At 40.1% G+C, this 21,649-nt stretch overlaps 1 protein-coding gene and 1 long non-coding RNA gene across 2 annotated transcripts in view; one reads left to right on the plus strand and one right to left on the minus strand.

Moving 5' to 3' along the window:
* LOC308659345 overlaps positions 1–11,414 on the plus strand; it is a 48,279-nt gene extending 36,865 nt beyond the window's left edge. Inside the window, exons 2-3 of the long non-coding RNA XR_014024504.1 lie at positions 1,402–1,556; positions 11,310–11,414. This is a non-coding gene — a long non-coding RNA (uncharacterized lncRNA). The remainder of the gene's footprint in view (positions 1–1,401; positions 1,557–11,309) is intronic.
* The window catches only part of ASPG (asparaginase), a 94,289-nt gene that overhangs the window by 27,898 nt on the left and 44,742 nt on the right, over positions 1–21,649 (minus strand). The window contains exons 9-13 of the mRNA XM_081312865.1: positions 18,896–19,009; positions 14,079–14,198; positions 12,296–12,391; positions 11,252–11,415; positions 411–497 (exon numbers count right to left, since the gene is read on the minus strand). Coding sequence (XP_081168991.1) covers positions 411–497; positions 11,252–11,415; positions 12,296–12,391; positions 14,079–14,198; positions 18,896–19,009 — 581 coding nt within the window. The remainder of the gene's footprint in view (positions 1–410; positions 498–11,251; positions 11,416–12,295; positions 12,392–14,078; positions 14,199–18,895; positions 19,010–21,649) is intronic.

The following is a 21,649-nucleotide window of genomic DNA, read 5'->3' on the forward strand; positions in this document are numbered from 1 at the left end:
AGCTATTGCACAGGAAAGAACTATATTTATTTGCCCTAGTTTCTGGATTACTACAGATCTGTTACCGATTTAGAGGATCAGTAAATTTCTGTATACAGTGACTCTCCTGGCATATCCGCCAAAACATTTGAAATGCTCCTAGCTCTCTTCTCTGATCTCAAAGTTTTGCCACTGTCTGGGAGAGAATTCTCTTACACCTCCAAATAACTGAGCAGTGATTAAATGTATGCCAAAACCTCTGGGAAGGCATATCAGGGGTCATAAAAGAGCAGTCTTACTCATAAAAACCAATATTTGAAATTTTTAAAAAAATCACACATTCAGCTGTTAGTTACCAAATGTACAGTTCTTCAATGGAGTTAAATCAGTTGATGGAGATATATATTTGCTTAGCTCAGAGTTATACTTGCCTGCAGAGTTCTGTCCCAACATTCATAAGTTCTTGGCTGGAAAGGTGAGCTCCAGTTTTGCGGAGTAACTCAATCACTTTGTGATTCCTTTAGAAAAGAGGGGAAGGAAAAAGTTTTATTCTCCATCCTATTTGTGCTTTAATAAGAGCATCTACACCACCTTCAATCCGTTGATAAGCAGGATTTCCCACGTTGGATTTCCTTCACAATGGGACCCTGCAAATCACATCTAACTAAATATAACTAAAGGGAAAACTAAGGGGAAAAAATTGAAAACTGTGCTGGAATGGCACCTTCTTGGATTTCTGAAGATCATGGTGACTAATGGCTGTTTCCCTAGCCACCTGGACCAGAAGATCAGGTGAGCACTGTTGTGTTGTGATTTTTATGACTGGGATGTATTGTTTACTTATAACTACTGTTTATTTATAACTATTGTTTCTTATAACTATAGGCAACTATTGTTGCTTATAACTATTGTTTTAATCTTTGTTGGCTGCCCTGTTATGACATTAGGAGCCATATAAATCTATATAAATAAAATAAGAATTCTGGGAGTTGCAGCTCCAGTACCACTGGGAGGCTGATTTACATCCATGCCTCCATGTTAAACTACCACAACCAAACTGAGAATTTTCAACTCAAAATATCCAGGTTTCAATCACCATTAATCTAAAAACAGCATCAAAGATGCTCACAGAGATACATGACTAGTGCAAACCCAAAACACTTTGTTGAAAGATTATGTGGTATTTAATACCATATTTCCACATATCATCAAGAGCAATCCTTCAAAAGATTTTATAGTCCAAACAGGGAATCAAGTCCTGTTTTCTTGTATCACCTAGACTTTAGTAGTTTTGCAGCCTTTATTCTTCTGGCTAATTCTGTTATGCACTAAAGTCGTCTTCATTTTTACCTTCACAGTCTGCCTTATTACACACATCACCATTTCTTCCAACTGTACCTTGTTCTCAATTATTTGTTACAGCCTCCCCTTCGAGCTCTGCAATGCTTTGGATGCAATTCCCAAAAGATGTACAATCATAGCACCTGTCTGCAAAGCAACCACATCTTTTCCCATGGTCCTGTGGCAGTTGCAGAGATCAGGGTATGATCCCAGAAGAACATGTGGATGTTTTAAAGGTTTGAAAACACATGCTACGTTCCCACTCTTGCATGTTGCAATATCTTTTTTGGTAGCCAGTCCAAAGCAATGGATAGTTTTAAGTCACCTCAGATGTTTTTTAAAAAAATCACAAAAGTTAAATTAGCCCATATAATTGATCAGTAATGTGGCAGAAAAAGCTAGATAAATTAGGAAGCCAGAGGAAGAGAAAGAAAATATAGCAGGGAGCCAACATTAACACAGTAAATATTTGTATGGAAATGCTATCATAATTCAGAGACTATTTCCATGCTCATGAATAAGACTATTTCAACTCAGCTCTTCTTTAGAAACTGCTGAAACAAAGTCATTGCTGCCTGCTTAGACTGTCATTTGTTTTCCAATGGCTCATGGGCCAAAGCATTTCAGTGCCAATCCTATTTTGAATAGGATTTGAAAGCTGGAGGACACTTCCAGCTTTTGAACTTTTTAATCAATATTAACAAAACTAAAAATAATAAATCACAAATCAAAATAGAGCATCCCTCCCCTCCCCAATTAGGCTTCATTGGATATTTTTAATTCTAAAAATTAGCAAGCATTTCATTTTGTTAAAACTACCATTTGTGGTTTGAGAACCTTGCTAAGTGATCTTCCATGCATATTCCAGCTCTCTCTCTTCCACACTTTTCCACTCATCAGAGACCCTTGAAAAGCACTTCAGACACAGGTTTGGGCTTTTTCATGAGTAAGGTAATCTAGTGGCCCACTCCTAAAGGGGATATAACACCTGCATTTCTGTCTAATAGTAGGACCAAATCTCTGAAGAATGAAACAGGGATTCCTTCTGTATCTCAAGTAGATTAGAAAGCAAGATATTAGGGGTAAAAAAGTTTAAAGCACCCTCTACCTAGCTTAGGTTATTAGATATATCTCTAAGGGAGGAACTGGATTTTTTTTCTTAGATTTATTGTTTCGCAATAAGCTACACACATTTTTTTTCAAAATATTTTTACGTCTCATTTATTGTACTATTAAAATCACACTATCAAAGTAATTGCCCTTCTCCTGCAAAGCAATATTATTAAGTCCTCATTGCTCAGCACAGATGTATTATTAACTATAACAATTACAGATTACGTTTGCTTATTATCTTAAATACTTTATTGCAAATATTCCATGAGAAACAAAATATCACCTCAGATATTTTTCCCCTTTTCAGTTAGTAGGTAACTTTTCAAATGTACCATTTATATGAATAAATATTTGTGGAAATTGAAGATAACCTATGCATGAATTAGGTCATACCATTTTGGGGGGAGGGTAGAAGCGAATGAATTGTGAATCACACTAAACTGCAGGAGTCATCTTTGTGGGTTCCTAAGTACTTGGAATAAAATTCTCTGAATTTCATCCAGGTGTAAATCCTAATGAATGCCACAACTTTTTCCTGAGGAAACATCCATGTGACTTTTTACACTGTCAGTTCTAAATGCCTCAAATTGCACAAGCTCATAGGCGCCTTTCTGTACCATCAAGTTACTTTGTAATGCACCTGCATAGCTGAAGACAATGTGGAACCACTGATTACACTCCTTGAGTATCCGAAAACTCTTTTGAAGACATCAAGGGCTACAAATAACTTATTTAATATTCAAGTGAAAATCAGAAGCAGACAGACAACTCACCCAACACAGAAATGTCTAATGACTGGGTGGAATTCTTACTGAGTTGCAGATAATTACTATATACAGGTAACTCAGTGCCTTGAATAGGTAAACTGCAAGCCCTGTCTCATTCTAACACAAATGCTGAATTTTCTGAGGTAATCACAATATGTCCCATTGATTTCAGCACACGTTCTTGGCCTAGATCCTGGATTGTTTCAGATGAGAACTAGTAGGCAGGACTTTAGGCAAAATATCAACTTCAGTCTCAGCTTCTCATCTACATTATGGGAATGAACAAAAAAAATAAAGTAAAAAGTATGGGTTTAGCCCATAAATGGGAGGTTGTTGGAATCCCCCTGGATGTTGCTCCTCAGAGCAGAATAAAAATAGAACAGAGATACTTTACATTAGTCATAGATTGATCCACTTAAGAAATGCTATCGGAAATCCTTCTCACTCACTAAGCCAGAGAATAAATCAGAAATCTTTTACATGCAAAGCTATAACCTCACCTTAAACACTCCAAAGCATTATTATACATGATAAAGATGATTATAGTTATTATGCTGTGAGCAAGTGTAAAGATTTCCTAATGCTGACAGCTGACATTCTTATTTTTACATATGTTTTTAAATGTTTTTTGTAGGCTTACTTGGAATTTGAAATGCAAGCAAATCTTTATAGGAATGAGAATAGCAAGGATATTTCCTTTCCTTCAGGAATTTAAAGACATGCAAATGTTAAACCAAGGCCTCAACATGATGGAGTTTATTTAATTCTTTAATTTTGTTCTCTGGTAAGAAATAATGAATTGACCTTTTACATAGTCTTGACAAAGTTCAAACACAGGAAGCAACAGAGCAAGAAAACTCTGCCCTTAAAAGAGCCAGAACAAAATGCCTATTTGCAGATAACTAATAGCTTTACCATTTTTCTTTGCCCAGTTAGGGTTAAGAAATCATAGAAGGCATAAATATTGTCAGATGTTTATTTTGCTTCCCCATAAAATATCCAACATTTCAAACAGGAATATTGATGTTTAAGGCCCTCACAAGCTGTTTCTATCACACTGATGAACACAAAAAGCAATACACAGTTGTACTTTAAATCTCACAATTCCTTTTTATTACTAAAGTTTATTTATTTACTTATTTGAGAAGAAAATGTTGTGGGAAATTGAACACAAAATAAACATGCTTTATGAGTGACTGGGCACATATGTGGGGCTGCATATTAGTATGCAAGTAATTTTCTCACATAAAATCTTAAAACTATCAGAACACTTCTGTTGAATGAAAGCAACATCTCTGTACAACATTATTTTTGCTCCAGTTGCAGTAATAATATGTAATGCTACCAGGCTTAAATAACCCCCTGCCATTTTAAGATGTGCTGCAAAGTCTTCCAGCATAAAGGAGCCTAAAGCAATCATTCCAGACTCTACAAAATGATGACTAGTAAGTCCCTTCTAACAAGAGCATAATCTTGAACCCAAATTCATTCTGTTCTACCAGTCCCCCTTTTGGCAGCTTTCAAAAGATCAAGCTCCCTCCTTATGGGAGTGGTAAAGCAAAAGAATCTGAATAACAAACTCATGTGAAATTCCTCAGGCAGCCCTGGGTGTGGTTAAAACACACACAGGCACATTGCTGTTACTTTAAAGAACATTTTGCACAGGCGTGCTGAGCAAGTGCTATCTTTGCTCAGTTGTAAGTGTTTTTCACTTGCACTAGAAACTCTTAGGAAATTCCTCTCCTGTGTTCTGGTATTTGTAGGACCTGGTTAGCCATCGTATGGTCCCAGGTCATTTGGAACAGATGCCAAATATCTTAGGAAAATACTAAGCCAAAAGTGTGAGGTACTGACCAGTTTTAGCCTTGTGGACTGGTAATGATGGAAACTGTCATCCAACAATTCTGGAACTCATCAGAAAGCTACACTACAGCAGGCATTTTTTTCTGAATCCTTAAAGAAAAAGCTTTACTAGTGAGTGTTATACGATGAGCCATGGGGAAAGCTGCTATAAGCAAACATTTAGATCTATTACATCAAACTCTTTCCATAGATGTGAAGAGGCATGCGCTGCATACTTATACTTAATAAAGTATAGAAATATATACTTTATATAGAAATATATATAGAAATATATACAGTATCTGCAAAGACTGGACTTTCTTGTTCGATTACTGTGTTATATATGTAAACAATCCCTTGATATGATGTATATATGTTAACTGTTCAATCAAAGCGGCAGCAGCAAGCGTATAGACTAAACGCAGCCTGACAGGAAAACACGCGGGAACTTTGACAGCTGTCAAAGTTCCCCGCACCGCGCAGGCGCCACCACTGACAGCTCGCGGCTGTCAAACGCCGGACTACGAAGAAGCCTGAGCTGTCAAAGCGTCCACCGTACAGCGCAGGCGCAACCACTGACAGCTCGCGGCTGTCAAAACACTAAGACACGCGGAAGCCGGAGCTGTCAACAAAAGACGACGCGGATTGGTCCCTGCCTGACAGGGCGCCAAAATGGACACCGCTGATTGGTCCTCGCTACCAGCTGCCGGCTATAAAAGCCGGACAAGTTATTCTTTGTTTGCCTTGCTCTTAAATAAATCTGTTGTTATTAGCCTGTCGTCCCGAGTGGTCCTTCGGCTACTTCACTGGCGACGAGGATGGGATCGCTCCGGAGCTGAAGTCACGGCCGAGGAAGGGAGTTCCCGGCAAGAGCTGTCACGGAAGTTTTAACTTCCATCGGAGCAACCCAGGACCGGACGACATGGCAAACTTCGGCCGTGTGAGGGAGTTTGATACACGCCATCCCGAGAGATGGCAATCACACCTCGGCCAAGTCGAGGGATTCCTCCTCGTCAGTAAGATCACTGACGACCGAGCAAAGGCCGCCGCTCTGCTGTACATCAGCGGGCCCCCGGTGTACGATGCAGCCGTCGGGTTGTTCAGCCCAGTGCCCATCACTGAAGTCTCATACGCGGACTTGGTGGACCAGCTGAGCAAATACTACATGCCGGCTCGATCAGAACTATACTGGCGGGTGCAATTCGCGCAAAAGAAACAACGGCAGGACGAGCCCGCCAACGAATTCATCGCCGGGGTCAGACATGCCGCAAGGAACTGCTGCTTCCCCGACCTGGAAGATCGCATCAGAGACCAGGTGGTGATCGGTCTGAGGGACGAGAAGCTACAAAAAAAACTGACGTCCAAACCCGACATGAACCTGGCCGAGCTGACCAGGGAGATCATGGCATACGAACACAGCCACAAGAAGAAGCCGACCAACACGACCCCAGAGACCCCCGCGACAGTCTACCAGGAAAGCGCAGCCTTCAGCGACAGCGGAGAGTCGGTAGATTTCACCGACGGAGAAGCCCTACAACGCCGAATGGAGCACAGACAGCCAAGAAGGGGAAAGACGTCGGACCGCCGGGGGTCCAGGAACCCTCCACCGCCACCACCGCGTTACGAGCAACGAGCCGCCTGTGCCAGCTGCGGAGGCAATCATGCCCGAGGAAGTTGCCGTTTTAGGAACGCGAAATGCCACAATTGCGGGAAGACTGGCCACATCAAGCCGGTGTGCCGCAGCAAAGGCCGGGACAACATCAATGAGGTGGAGGCAAAACCCCCAGGTAGGCCAGCCGCCCAGGCCAGCAGAGAACCCCACCCAGGGCCCCTGGTAGAGACTGTGGACAGGGTAAACAGCATAAGCTCCAAGGTTAAGATCTGGGTCAGAATTCAGGGGGTGCCCTGCCACATGGAAGTAGATTCCGGGTCGGCAGTTTCCTTAATTTCTCTAACAACCTATCAGGAGATCTGTCAGAAGGGCCGAGGACAAATTTCCCTGAAACGAACTCAGGTACACCTAGCGGACTTCCAGAAAACCCCCATTCCGGTGGAAGGAAAAGCCAAGGTCGTAGTGCAGTACAAGGGGTTCAAGGGTCCCCTGGAGGTTTTAGTTACGCCAGGGAACCGCACCAATTTGATAGGACTAAACTGGTTCAGTCCACTAGGTATCGCTTTAACAGGGGTTAACACCATCCTAACACCCAGCCTAGAAGCCGTTTGTGATAAGTTCGCCGACGTTTTCGATGGCACTTTAGGGAAATACACGGGTCCCCCCATCTCCTTACAGTTAAACCCTGCAATCCAACCAGTTAAGATAAGAGCCAGGAGGGTACCTTTTGCCCTTAAAGAAAAAATCGAAAACGAACTTGATCGCCTCGTAGGACTAGGGGTGCTTGAGCCAACAGAAGGGGGAACCTGGGAGACCCCAATCGTCACCCCAATCAAACCTAATGGGGAGGTGAGACTGTGCGCTGATTATAAGGCGACAGTCAACTTAGCCCTCAGCCCCCATGCCTACCCAGTGCCAGCGGTAAGGGACGTATTTGCTTCCATCCGCTCTGGCACCCTTTTCGCCAAGCTCGATCTCTCACAGGCGTACTTACAGCTACCTGTCACTGAGGACACTGCGGAGGCCCAGACAATTGTTACCCACCGCGGCGCCTTTAAGGTAAAGAGGCTCCAATTTGGCATATCGGCGGCCCCGGGTATATTTCAGGGTATCATGGAGAAGACCCTGAAAGGAATACCCGGGGTCTGCCCCTACTTTGACGATGTTCTCATCGCCGGAGAAAACGAAGCGAACTTAGCTGACAGGCTGTCAGCTGTGCTAAGCCGGCTCAGAGAAGCCGGCCTCAAACTTAAGCGGGAAAAGTGCTCTATTGGAGTCACCTCCACTGAATTCCTAGGGTACAAAATAGATAGCCAGGGCATTCACCCCACCTCAGAAAAACTACAGGCTATTCAAACCGCACCCAGTCCTAGGAATAAGCAAGAGCTGCAATCCTTTTTAGGATTGTTAAATTTTTACCATGCCTTCATCCCCCATAAGGCCACTATTGCGGAGCCTCTGCATAGACTCCTAGACAAGGGTACAACTTGGTCCTGGACCAAAGAACATGAGAATAGCTTCCATTCATTAAAAAAGATTATCTGTCACAGTTCAACTATCACCCTTTTCAGGGAGGACACCCCAATATGCATCGCTTGCGATGCCTCTCCCTATGGAATCGGGGCTGTTTTAAGTCACATATTCAAGGACGGCACACAAAGACCCATAGCCTTCTATTCACGCACTCTAACCAAAGCTGAAAGAAACTACGCCCAAATCGACAGGGAAGCCCTAGCAATAGTAGCAGGGGTCAAAAAAATTTCATGATTACCTATATGGAAGACCATTCACTATAATTACAGATCACAAACCCCTGCTAGGCATATTCACGTGGAACAAAACTACTCCACAAATTCTCTCCCCGAGAATGCTAAGATGGTCAACCTTCTTAGCAGCCTATTCCTATCAACTAATACATAAACCAGGTAAAGAATTGGGTCATGCTGACTGCCTCAGCAGACTGCCCATACAAACCAGGGACCCAGACCCAGCCCCAGCCAGCCAGATTTTAGCAATCTCCCAACTTCCAGAATGCCCCCTGACTGCAAACATCATAGCTACTAATTCTGCCAAAGATAAAATACTTGCCAGAATCCACAAATGGGCCACAACAGGATGGCCAGCTCAAAATCCACAACCTCAATTCCAACCCTATTATAACAGAAAAAATGAGATCTCAACACATAGAGGATGCCTGCTGTGGGGAAATAGGGTCATCATACCAGAAAGAAACATAGACCAAACATTACAAATCTTACACGAAGGACACCCTGGAATTGTAAAAATGAAGGCGATGGCTAGAAGTTATGTGTGGTGGCCAGGCATAGATAAACAAATAGAAAAGTACGTGGGTGGGTGTTATACCTGTCAAGGGACCAGGAATGAACCACCCCAGGCTCCAATCCATAAATGGGAAACAACAAGGAACCCTTGGTCACGTATACATATAGATTTTGCGGGACCCATCCAAGGCCAAAGTTTCTTAATTGTAGTAGACAGCCACTCAAAATGGCTGGAAGTCACTCCCCTTAGAAAAACAACGTCCCAAGCCACTATACAAGCTTTACGAAAAATATTCGCTACGCACGGCCTACCTGACACCATAGTTTCTGACAACGGACCTCAATTCACCTCTCGTGAATTTCAGATCTTCGCTACGAAGAATTGTATTAGGTTGGTCACGTCGGCGCCGTTCCACCCATCGTCAAACGGGATGGCTGAAATTATGGTACGATCCACAAAAGAAGCATTAAAAAAATTCGTTAAAGGAAACTGGCAGAGGCGCATCAGCCAGTTCCTCTTAGCACAACACACAACACCTTGTTCCACGACCGGCAAATCACCAGCCGAATTAAGATGGGGGAGAAGACTAATAACACGTCTGGACAGACTGCACCCTGACACGTATCCAGAAGAAGAACCGCACCCCCACCCCGCCCGCACACTCAACCCAGGTCAATTAATTTGGGCGCGATCATACACAGATAAAAACAAGTGGGTCCAAGGGACAGTAATAAAACAAACGGGGCCCATCTCATACCTTATAGCTACGCAAGCACACGGCAACATACGCCGCCATATTGATCAGCTCAGACCCAGACAACCACCACACACTTCTGGGCAACCAACCAATGCCAGCATACAGCTCCCACCGGAAATGCTGCCTATTCCAAACCAGGAAGAAGAACACCAAAACGAAGACCCGGAACCTGAGCACCCTCCACCCCTTCGCCGCTCAACCAGGAATCGGAGACCACCCACCTACCTAAAAGACTATCAGTGGGCAGGTTCAAACATCCAAGACGGCAGAAACGCACCAGGGGAGGGGTAAGGGGTGTGTTATATATGTAAACAATCCCTTGATATGATGTATATATGTTAACTGTTCAATCAAAGCGGCAGCAGCAAGCGTATAGACTAAACGCAGCCTGACAGGAAAACACGCGGGAACTTTGACAGCTGTCAAAGTTCCCCGCACCGCGCAGGCGCCACCACTGACAGCTCGCGGCTGTCAAACGCCGGACTACGAAGAAGCCTGAGCTGTCAAAGCGTCCACCGTACAGCGCAGGCGCAACCACTGACAGCTCGCGGCTGTCAAAACACTAAGACACGCGGAAGCCGGAGCTGTCAACAAAAGACGACGCGGATTGGTCCCTGCCTGACAGGGCGCCAAAATGGACACCGCTGATTGGTCCTCGCTACCAGCTGCCGGCTATAAAAGCCGGACAAGTTATTCTTTGTTTGCCTTGCTCTTAAATAAATCTGTTGTTATTAGCCTGTCGTCCCGAGTGGTCCTTCGGCTACTTCAATTACTAGGATAGGGACAATGAAATAAATAGTTAAGCCAATCAGAATTAAAAGGAGAAAAAATTGTAGTTTACAGAGAGGGCCATAACATGTACAAAGTGCTAAAATCCATTAAAATGCTCAGAAAAAGTCCCTTTCTGATTTTGAGTTAACAAAAATTTGTTGCACCTGTCAAGTGATAGTTGCAGATGTTAGTCAAGCCAGGAAAAGATATGGTTACTTTAAAGAACTGCATATAGATACTATGTTCATTTGCATGCACATTCTAAAATATATTTTTGAAATTGATTTCAAAGTTATAAACAGCCCCTGATGAGTGAACTTTCATACAACAGTGTATTTGCCAAAACATCTTCCCAATAGACACTATTGTTTTCACCACATAGAAATTAATAATAAACATATGAAGTCTCTTTACTCATTGTGTTCTTCTCTATAGCAATAGCAATACATACAATGTGTAACAAGACTGAAGAGTGAACAAGAACAATCAGTGCTTTATATTTACTGATCTTTTACTATACTATACTATTAGAAAGTTTTCCATCTTTATTGCTTGGGCTACGGCACATGACTAAAAACATCTCTTTCATTTCCAACCATGAAAGTTGATTTGGAAAAGACAAGTTTTGTAAAGGAATAAACTGTGGCCGAGACCAGCCCTTCAGCATATAATACTTATCTGTCCCAAAACCAATATATAACAATAAAACTGGACTTCAATTCATTCAGCTGCTTATGTCTTAAATCTTTCAGGGTGCTTGATTTAAAATGCATTTTAATAAGATACCTGAACTTGATAGCATTCATCAGTGGAGTAGCTCCTAATCTGTCTTTTGCATATACAGTTGCACCGGACTTCAACAGATGCATGACTATCTTCAAATTACCTTCACAGGATGCAACATGAAGTGGAGTACGACCATCATAATCACCAGAGCTCAGGTTTCCACCCTACAACAAAGTTGTTTAAAATGTATATGATATTGTATCTGTCTTTAATGTCTTCTTAAAATACAGTATTTAATGTATATCCATATCTTTTTCTGGTTTATCACAAACAAGAAATGTTTCTATCACTGTATTATTCATTTGTTTAGTATTATTTCATTCATTCTCATGAACTTTAGGACCAATGGAGAAGACTTATCTAAAACTACGATCTGAATATCAATCCAGAACCTGTGTGTGTGTGTGTGTGTGTGTGTGTGTGTGTGTGTGTGTGTGTGTGTGTGTATTCACATGGAGAATTATTAGTAACTGAATCCTGCTCACCCTCTCTTACATTCATTGTACATTCATCAATATAAACCCTTTATCCATTAATACAATTTCATGTAACAATCTAATGATTAGAGGTAATATATTAACAATTGGGGCAAACTCACTTCTGAATTTTCCAGAACAACTGCATTATTAAGCAAAAATGTGGGATGCAGGAAGAATAAGATAAGAATTTCCCATCTGCAATTGTGAAATATTAAGATTACCTGAGGGATGTACTAAGAGTTAATGGAATTTTAATTAGACTGCAAGGAGCAAAAGAGGAAGTTTGCTGCTTTCTATTCAAAAATATAAAAGTATAGCTGTTTTCTTAAACTGCTTCCAGTTTTAATCAGCTGTAACTTTGGGGTTCTTTCTAATAAATGCACAAGACTTCCTGAAATTATTATAGATAATCTAACATGTCTGGATTTTCATTTTCCTTCTAAATCCAAATTCTGGAGACCATGTAATAACCTCTTGGGAAAACACCATTCAAATTAACTGGTGAGCAAAAATTGTTTCAAAATCCAAGAGTCATATAAAAAGAAATGAAATAAGAGGCAGTTACCAAATCCTGTAAGACTTTTAGGGCAGTTAAATCACCATTTTTTGCAGCCACGCATGCCAAAGAAGGAGTCAAAGCATCCCTTACAGCTGCTAGTTCCTGAGAAAAAGAAATAAAAGTATTAGTTATATGTACTTCCTCCAACCGCGCTTGATCAGAGATGCTTGTTTGGGGAATCGCTTTCTGAACAATGCCAGCTTTCTCCTTCTAGTACACAGAGGTCTGGGATTCAATACTGTCTGTGCAAAATGAGCATATGGACAAGATGACCCTTTTTATTTTTAAACTTTTATGAAATTGCAGTTTCCTCTCCATCAGTTCTGCACTTCAGCCACTCCAGCAATCTTCAAACATATTTTTATCAAGCATTATAATTATTATATCTTTCTTTAATCTGTTAGAGAAGAGCTATAAAAATGAAATTAAATAAAAGACATGAATGAAAGAGCCTGACATAGGTAATAGAAATTGCAGATTGTCTTAATGTGCTGAATATACAACTGATTAGAAGAAAAGATGATGGCCCTCTCTTCTAGCGTCAGAGGCAACAGTTGGTGAGTACAAACAAGAGGGGATGTATTGCACACATAAATAGCTATCTATTTCCATTCAATATCTGGTCGATCTATTTGGGAAGAGACATCTAGACTAGATAGACTTTTGGTCTGATACAGGTGAGAAATATCTCTCTTCTTTCTACTTGTTGCGTTCCAAAGCTGAACTGGGCCTGTTTCATTTGGACCTGACAGTCTCATTTGGCACACTTGAGCATTGGATATTGTTGTCTAGGATATAGTCTTTGGACATCATTGTCAATGTTCTTGACTGGTTTAAAAGGGTTTCGTTTTGTTTTGTTTCCTTGTTCTTTGACAGTATTACACAGTGAATTAAAGTCCTAGGAGGGGGTTGACCCTCAGGGATCAAATATGGACGCTATTTTGTTTATCTTTCCCTTTGGGTAATTATGAATCACGGTTTCCAATATGAATGTTTACATTGATGATACCGAACTCTATCAATCTTTTATGGCTCTTGATGATGTGTGGTCAACCACCCTGGAATGTTTTTATCTTCATAGAGCATAACAGTGCCATTTGAGCTTGTTCTGAACCTTTCATATCATTGTCATATTTTACTACCATATAGGGTTCTTCACTGGCTGCCAAGTGAAAGCAGTCTTAAGTTTAAATTAATACTACTTTTATTTAAAGCCCTCCAGTCACAAACTCTCCAGTATCAGTCTGCATTTATTTCCTCTTACAGACTTGTTTGTTGGTCATGTTCCAAACAGCAGGGTCTTATTTTGCTTTCTTACTTCAGGGGTGCAGTTTCGGGTTTCAGGATGTGGTCCCATTGACTTGGGGCCTGCTTCCTTCCTCCCTTTATGTCTGTGGAAATCAGATACCCTTAAAGGGGTTTAAATATTAAATTATTTAATCAGTGGGTTAATCTGCTTGTTCCACTCTATCTGAAAGTTCTAGATTAGTACCTTTTAAAAATGATTGTGGATGTACATACATTCAGCTTTATTCTGTGGCATTATTTTAAATCTACTGTGGTTATATTCATCATTTTAGAGTTAATATTTGTTTACTGTACTGAAGCTAAATTCCAAGATAATGTTATTGGATTGGTTGCTATTATTTTCTAAAATGTGTACCCTTCCTTGGTAAAAGAAAGTAGTAATGGGGAAGGGAATCTTTTCACCATGGTATTTATTTTGCAACTGGTTAAACTGTTCTGCAAGTGTCCTCTTTGCTTAAACAAGTGTCATTTGAACAAGTACCTCTTTGCAGCTGATCAACAGATATTTTGCAATCTCTTGTATAAACTTGCAATCTTTGAGAGTTATCTGAGTTCCAATGGGCACAACAGTCATTTCTCCTCTCAGATTCTTATTCAGCATCTGCATAAAGAAAAGCAAGTCTGAAATCCAAATAAATAAATCTAAGATAACTGAAGGACCATCTACTCCAATCCGAGTTGACTATTTAAGAAGATCCTCCCAGGAGAAGTTCTTTGTGGTGCCACGGTTTGTGTGGTGATGGTGGGAATGCTGAGACTGAGTTCTAGTCAATCTGTTTGTGTATAATGAATTAAATTACAATCCCTAGATTTTATGCAACAAGGAAACTTTAAGAAAGTGAAATTAAGAAAGAATATAAAAAAGAGATGAAGCAAAGTCATACTACTCAAACTTATTTCATCTTTTATACATAGTATTAAATATTAAGATTATGTTACCTGGTTTATTTAATGTGCACAATGTGAACACTCACAACAGCTGTTCATTTTTTATGTGTTAATACTAATTTGAAAGATTCCTTTCCTCAAAACCTGTAGATACTATTGCCTGTCTTATATCCATAAACTCATTCATAGAAGGATAAAAACCACGTTAAATAGCTTGCTACTATTAAGTTAGCTACTGCAGGAAGAATCCAGAAGAGTAAGAAATATGGGAGAATGTGGGTTAAACATAGAGAGATGGCATTATGGGCATGAAGGAACTGCCTGAATGTACACTGTGCACTGTGCTCACAATCAAGAAGTTTCAGGGGTATGTTGAAGGAAGACTAATGATGCAAGTGCCATTTGAACAAGTACCTCTTTGCAGCTGAGGTCAAATCTCCTTCTTCTGGAAAGATAGAAGGGACAAATGGTTTCCCGAGAAGAGGAGAGGATGACATGTTAAGAGGCCAAGAGGAGGACTATGAAATATCAGAGATAATAAAGAATGAGACACTAAGGCATAGAAAGCCAAGTTTGCATCACAACAAATTCTCAGAACCTTACTGAATCCTACAGAAGCCTGTAGAAATGTACAAAATTTATAATACATGATAATCCTTAAGTTTCCAAGCAGGTATATAAATCTGAATCCTTAAAAGCACACAAAATGGTAAGTAATTTACATGTGTGCTGGACCTATGGACTGGATGTATCACAGACCATATGAGAAAGATATTATGGATAAAATAAAAAAGTACTAAGGTCTGTGTTTGGATGGAAATTCATATATGATCAGGGGCCTTGATATCCTGCTTCCTGATCTGCTCTTCATAAGATTTTTCAGGAACATCATTCATACTTAATCACCTTGAAAAGTTAGCAAGGTTAGCAATGTTAGAAAGGTTACTCAATCTCCTTCTTGCTAGTTCTTGCTAACATAATAGACATGAATTAGTAGTTCTGATATGGATTTGGTAAGTGCAGAGTTTTCTCCTAATTCGCTTATTTGGATTTCAAGTAGTCCTTACTTAATAATCACAATTTGGACTGGCAACTCCATCACTAAGCAACATGGTAGTTAAGTAAAACATCATGTAACAATGCTAGAATTACAATGTCATTTCAGCTGCAGATGTTAATCAAATCATTCATAGTCATTAAGTCTGACATCAACTTGAGACTTAATGCTGGCAACTTAGTGGACCAGAGGAATGCTTTGGATATAATTTACTTGAATTTCAGTAAGGCATTTGATAAAGTAAGGCAGAACCTACTACTTGATAAGATAGGAAAATGTGGGTTAGACAGAATCACCCCCAGATGGATTAGTAACTGCTAACCAACCGCACTCAAAGTGTAGTCCTCAATGGAACTGCATCTACATGGAGGGAAGTATGTAATGGGGTACTCCCAATACTCTTTAACATCTTCATCAAAGATTTGGATGAGGGGATAGATGGGAAACTCATCACTTTTGCAGATGACACCAATCTGGCAGAAATAGCCAACAGTCCAGAAGATAGGCTTAAGATACAGAAGGATTTTGAAAATTGGGTGCTAACAAAATGAAATTCAATGGTGAAAAAAGTAAAGTTCTACATTTAGGCAAGAAAAACCAAATGTACAGGTACAGTATAGTTGGTACCTGGCTCAACAGTAGTAACTGTGCTAGGGATCTTGGACTCCTAGTGGTAAATATGATCCAGCAGTGTGCTGCAGCTGACAAAAAAGCCAGCACAGTTCTAGGCTGCATTAACAGAGGGACAGAATCAAGATCATGTGGAGTGTTAATACCATTTTACAATGCCTTGGTAAGGCCACACTTGGAATACTGTACCCAGTTCTGGTCACCACGATGTAAAAAAGATGTTGAGACTCTAGAAAGAGTACAGAGAAGAGCAACAAAGATGATCAGAGGACTGGAGGCTGAAACATATAAAGAACAGTTGCTGGAATTGGGTATGTCTAGTTTAATGAAGAGAAGGACTAGGGGTAACATGATAGCAGTGTTCCAATATCTCAGAGGTTGCCACAAAGAAGAGGGAGTCAAGCTATTCTCCAAAGCACCTGAAGGCAGGACAAAGGAGAGATGGATGGAAACTAATCAAGGAGAGAAGCAACTTAGAACTAAGAAGAAATTCCCTGCTCCAACATTGGAAGTTTTTAAGAGATTGGACAACCACTTGTCTGCAATGGTATAGGTTTCCTGCCTGAGCAGCAGGTTGGACTAGAAGACCTCCAAGGTCCCTTCCAACTCTATTATTTTGTTCCATTAACCCAACTGACTAGAGTTAAGTTCAAAGACCAGTTGGTAAAACTACTTTTTCAATGCTGTTGAAAGTTCAAATGGTTACTAAACACAGCAGTCCTCAACCAAGGACTACCTGTATTGTATGAAATGACCCAAGTATGTGTGAAGTATACATATTTGTTGAGCATGAATTAAGGTTCCATGTCAATTTGTCTTAAGAATCTAACCCTAATAAAGACAAAAGGCCACTGTCAACCACTGTGATCTGAGAGCCTTTAACCTGAAAGATGACATAGCTAAGCCCAGTCTGGTTCTGACAATAACACTGATAATTATTTAGAAAGAGAGGAAGAGGAGAGATTCTGGGATCATATTGGGGAAAGACTTAAAACAAAATTAAAACAGTGCTGCACATACATGCAGAATGCTTGTGTAATGCAGAATTGTTCCCTGATTAGAGAGAATATGGAAATATACATGCCTAATGATGCCTATCTATCTAGAAGCATGGCTGTACAAAGTTAAAGAAAGCAAGAGCACTGTGGGAAAGACTATCTCACTTTTAATACTGTTTAGGCATGTCTGAAAAAGAATAAAATAAAAAAACACTGTAGGTGTGAGAATTTTTTAATTCCAGGGAATTAAAGGGAAGTTTAATTCCAGGGAAGTTAGGCCCCTTTTTTAAATATATACAAGGATTCTTCCCAAGCAACAGGATAACTTTTAGCAAGGGACATGTGTAGCTGTTCTCTCTATACCATCTTTCAACTATCATTGAGCTAGCAGCATTCCTAACTCTAGCTACTAAAAACATACAGATTTTTCCATAGGTTATAGGAAACACCTTGCAGTAGAATATGTAGAATTCTATTGCTTCATGGGTAAAAAGTCTGCAGTATTTTCTTTGTTTGCTATTTTTTATACTAAACTGACCTACAAGCCTCTATGTACACCATAAACCACACTGTGGGCATACTGGGGAAGGTTCTTTATTAAAATGGGCCTCTCTCTCCCATTAGGCATGCTAGGCATTTCCAACTCTAGGGGCCGGTGCTCATCTCTGTTTCAAAGCCGAAGAGCCAGAGCTTGTCCGAGGACGTCTCCGGGGTCATGTGGCCAGCATGACTAGACACCAAAGGCGCACGGAGCGCTGTTACCTTCCCACCATAGTGGTCCCTATTTTTCTACTTGTATTTTTACGTGCTTTCGAACTGCTAGGTTGACAGAAGCTGGGACGAGTTCACTCTGTTACACGGCACTCGGGATTCGACCCGCCAAACTGCCGACCTTCTGATCGACAAGCCCAGCGTCCTAACCCACTGAGCCACCACGTCCCTTCTTCTCTCCCATTAGGAGCAGCTAAATTAAGAATAGGTAATATTTTTTTTACCTATATTGTACTGTATGTACTATTTTTTCAGCCTCTGGGAGCTACAAGAAACATAATGAATGGGCAGCAATTGAATATTAAAGACTTTCTTTGACCATGGCATAGAACTTTAAAAAAAAGTTCAGCAGGATTTTTCACTGTTTTGTCTCTGAAGTTCAGCAGGCAACAACTGGTTCTGAGGATCACTCAAGAAAATGGAAGTGAACTGCTCCGCTTATTTTTTATTTTGGGGCCAAGGCTAACTTTTGATTTTTGATAGAGGGAAATATTATGTCAATATCATCATCATCATCATCATATTTGAGAGAGGATGAGATTATGTCAATATCATGATCATGATGATTATCATCATCGTCATCATCATTAAATTGTCAATATTAACCTTGCTGTTGCTTTCCAATTCCTATTTATTCGTATTAATATGAATCTTGAATGGACTTACCCATGCACACTGACTCCACTGGGTGTATTTTCACACACATTAATAATCAAACAAATTATCTCTATATGTTTTGATCCTGCTTAGTTGTTGTTGTTGTTTTTTGTATGTGTGTGTAGCTTATTTTGTTGTGAGAACTTAGCCAGCATCAGGAGCAGGCTGTTCTTTAAATAATACAGACAGAGACTTCTCTTGGCCACGAGCTACAAGTTATGCAGTTTGTTGGATCCTATATGCAAGAAAGGTGAAGAAAGTAGACATTTAAAAACTCAAAGGAAAAAGTCATTTTACCTTTTTCTTTTGATCAAAAGTAAGTCCAGGTTTGCTCAGGACATAGGACAACTTGGCAAGGGCAGCTTCTGGCGTCATATCCCCTCCTGGAATTACCCCGGCATCCATGAGAGTCTATATTCAATGCCATGGGGAAAAAATGCAACTTGAATTAATGCACTGCTTTCTAATATAACTAGTTTGAAAAAAACAGCTCTGGGGCAAATACAGGTAGACCTTGACTTGCAACCACAATTGAGCCCAACATTTCTGTTGCTCAGGAGACATGTGTTAAGTGAGTTTTGCCCCATTTTATGACCTTTCTGGCTTCTGGCTTCCCCATTGACTTTGCTTCTCAGAAGGTTGCAAAACATGATCACATGACCCTGGGACACTGCAACCTTTATAAATATGAACCAATTGCCAAGCATCCGAATTTTGCTCATGTGATCATGGGGATGCTACAACAGTCATAAGCATGAAAACGGTCATAACTGACTGTTTTCAGTGCTGTTATAACTTCAAATGGTCACTAAATGAATGGTTGTAAGCCTACCTGTACTGAATACAGTCATCTGCTCAACCAATATTTTTCCAATGCTACAAATCTCAGGAAGAATTTTTTAGGGCCAGCTTGTTTCTGAAGGAATTAGTGAACACAGAATCTCTCTCCATGCATTAATGAACATGCTTTCTGCTATTGCACCAGTCAATACAATTTAATATTTGTTATCATTATTTACTAAGTTCTGGTAAATGTGTGAATGCCTAGAGTAAAATTTGAGTATTTAAACAAGATTTTAATTTTATTATTCCTTTGATTTAGATGTCAATATTATTTTGCTGGGTAATGAACCGTTGGTAACTTATATCTATTTTTAAAAAATTGATTTCATTTGCTTACTTCTACAGACATGGCACATGCTGAAGGACACCGTTGGCCCCCATGCACTCGCTGGCCTCTATGTGTGTGGGGAGGGGGGGCGATGGTGTCAGGCAGCAGCCACCCCAGCCCTTGCATTGCCCTATGGCAATGACACCCCCACCCTGCCACGCCTCACCCCACAGGATGAACCTCCTGCCTACCGCCCCTACCAGAGACCCCCTGGATCTCCCTTAACCCTACCCACCCCTCACAGGCATCCCTCCCCATGAGCAACATTGAGGTGCCCATGCCCACCTTGGCCACACCTACCCAATCTGCCATGACCACCACAGCCACGCCCACCTGGCACCCGGCGATAAATAAGTGGGTTTTGGGTTGCAGTTTGGGCACTCGGTCTCTAAAAGGTTCGCCATCACTGCATTATAGTAATACAGCAATTGGAATGTCCAGAATTGAGTTTTTATAACAACAACTATCTTATTCAACCTTGAAGGAAATCCACTGAACTTGGAATCTTCTCAAGATACATGCTAAATTAAAATAGATGAGCATGTTTGTAGAACAGTCCCACAGGGTAGTTTCACTCAAACACAAATTGTATTCAGTATATGTCTCTCATAACCTAACATTCCTTCTTTTTCATTACCTCAATGACAGACTCACAACCATTTGCTAACGGCAAGCCTTTGAGCCAAAATACTTCCTGGAAAAGCAAAGCCATTTTAAAACCAAAGAAAAGCAGCTATTATAAGCAGTAAATATACAATCCTAAACCAGGCTTTTTAATTAAATACTAAAAATAAATACATACATCTTTGTACATGACAGTCTTTATCTGCTAAGGTGAATTAGGCATAAAAACCACAACCTTAGAAGTGATTGGTGGAAGAACTAGTCACTTTTGGGATACAATGGAGGTTGTAGAAAAAGAAATTAAAAAGTTCCAAGTGTCAGATCTGACATAATTCTATTAATTGGCACAACCAGTTAAACCTGGTCCTATCCTACTTTTCAAATCACATCTACCTTGGATACAATCTGCCATCCATGCTATACCTCTTGGAGGTATCCTGTCTTGGCTAACCAGGGACAATGAAGGAAAACATCTCCAAAACAAAGTTTTGACTTTCTTTTAGCATTTACTTTTAATCCTAAAAACCTCCTATATTTTCACTCCAGTGTATTATTCCAAAATGTATACAATAGTCCCTATAAATGGTTAGATACAAAATAATATGGAATTATTAGCATGGAATTGGCATAGAATTATTTTCAAATAAGGGTTCATTAAATACAAATGTTTGGCCATATGATGCAAGAAAAAGACACCTCCAGATATTTTTCAAAAGATTAAAAGACAAACTTCAATATTTATCTCTCATTTACAATAACTTCTTAATGAAAAAAATGAAACAATCTTTAAGAAGAATCTAATAATAAAAATGTCAAGTTTTGAAAATAATAAATAGCTTAACATTCCATGCTGTTTCAGAACAGCACATTTCCTTTGCTGAATATGGTCCCCATATTTTTAAAACTATTTCACTAATAATTAAAATATTAAATATTTAAAATATGAGTTAAAATGTTGAACTAATTAAAACCCTCAAATACATTTGTTCAAAGATGGGACACTGTTTGAATCAGGAACTTTATCAGTTCAGCTCTTTTTGGAAGCACTGCTAAAATATGGTGCTTCAAATCATTGCTTGGTAATAGTGTATAAGTGGCAAACTGTAGCCCTAACAGTTCCTTCTGACTTTATTATTCCATTTGTATAGTCATATTTTGAAGTCATCAACTTTGGAATTTGAATACCACTCATCAAACCTTCTGGATGGAAAATGAGGCCCTCCACCAATCTTACTAAACATCACTCTGAATAATCT

Source organism: Vipera berus (assembly GCF_964194415.1).
Source record: "Vipera berus genome assembly, chromosome: 1".
Classification (NCBI taxonomy): domain Eukaryota; kingdom Metazoa; phylum Chordata; class Lepidosauria; order Squamata; family Viperidae; genus Vipera; species Vipera berus.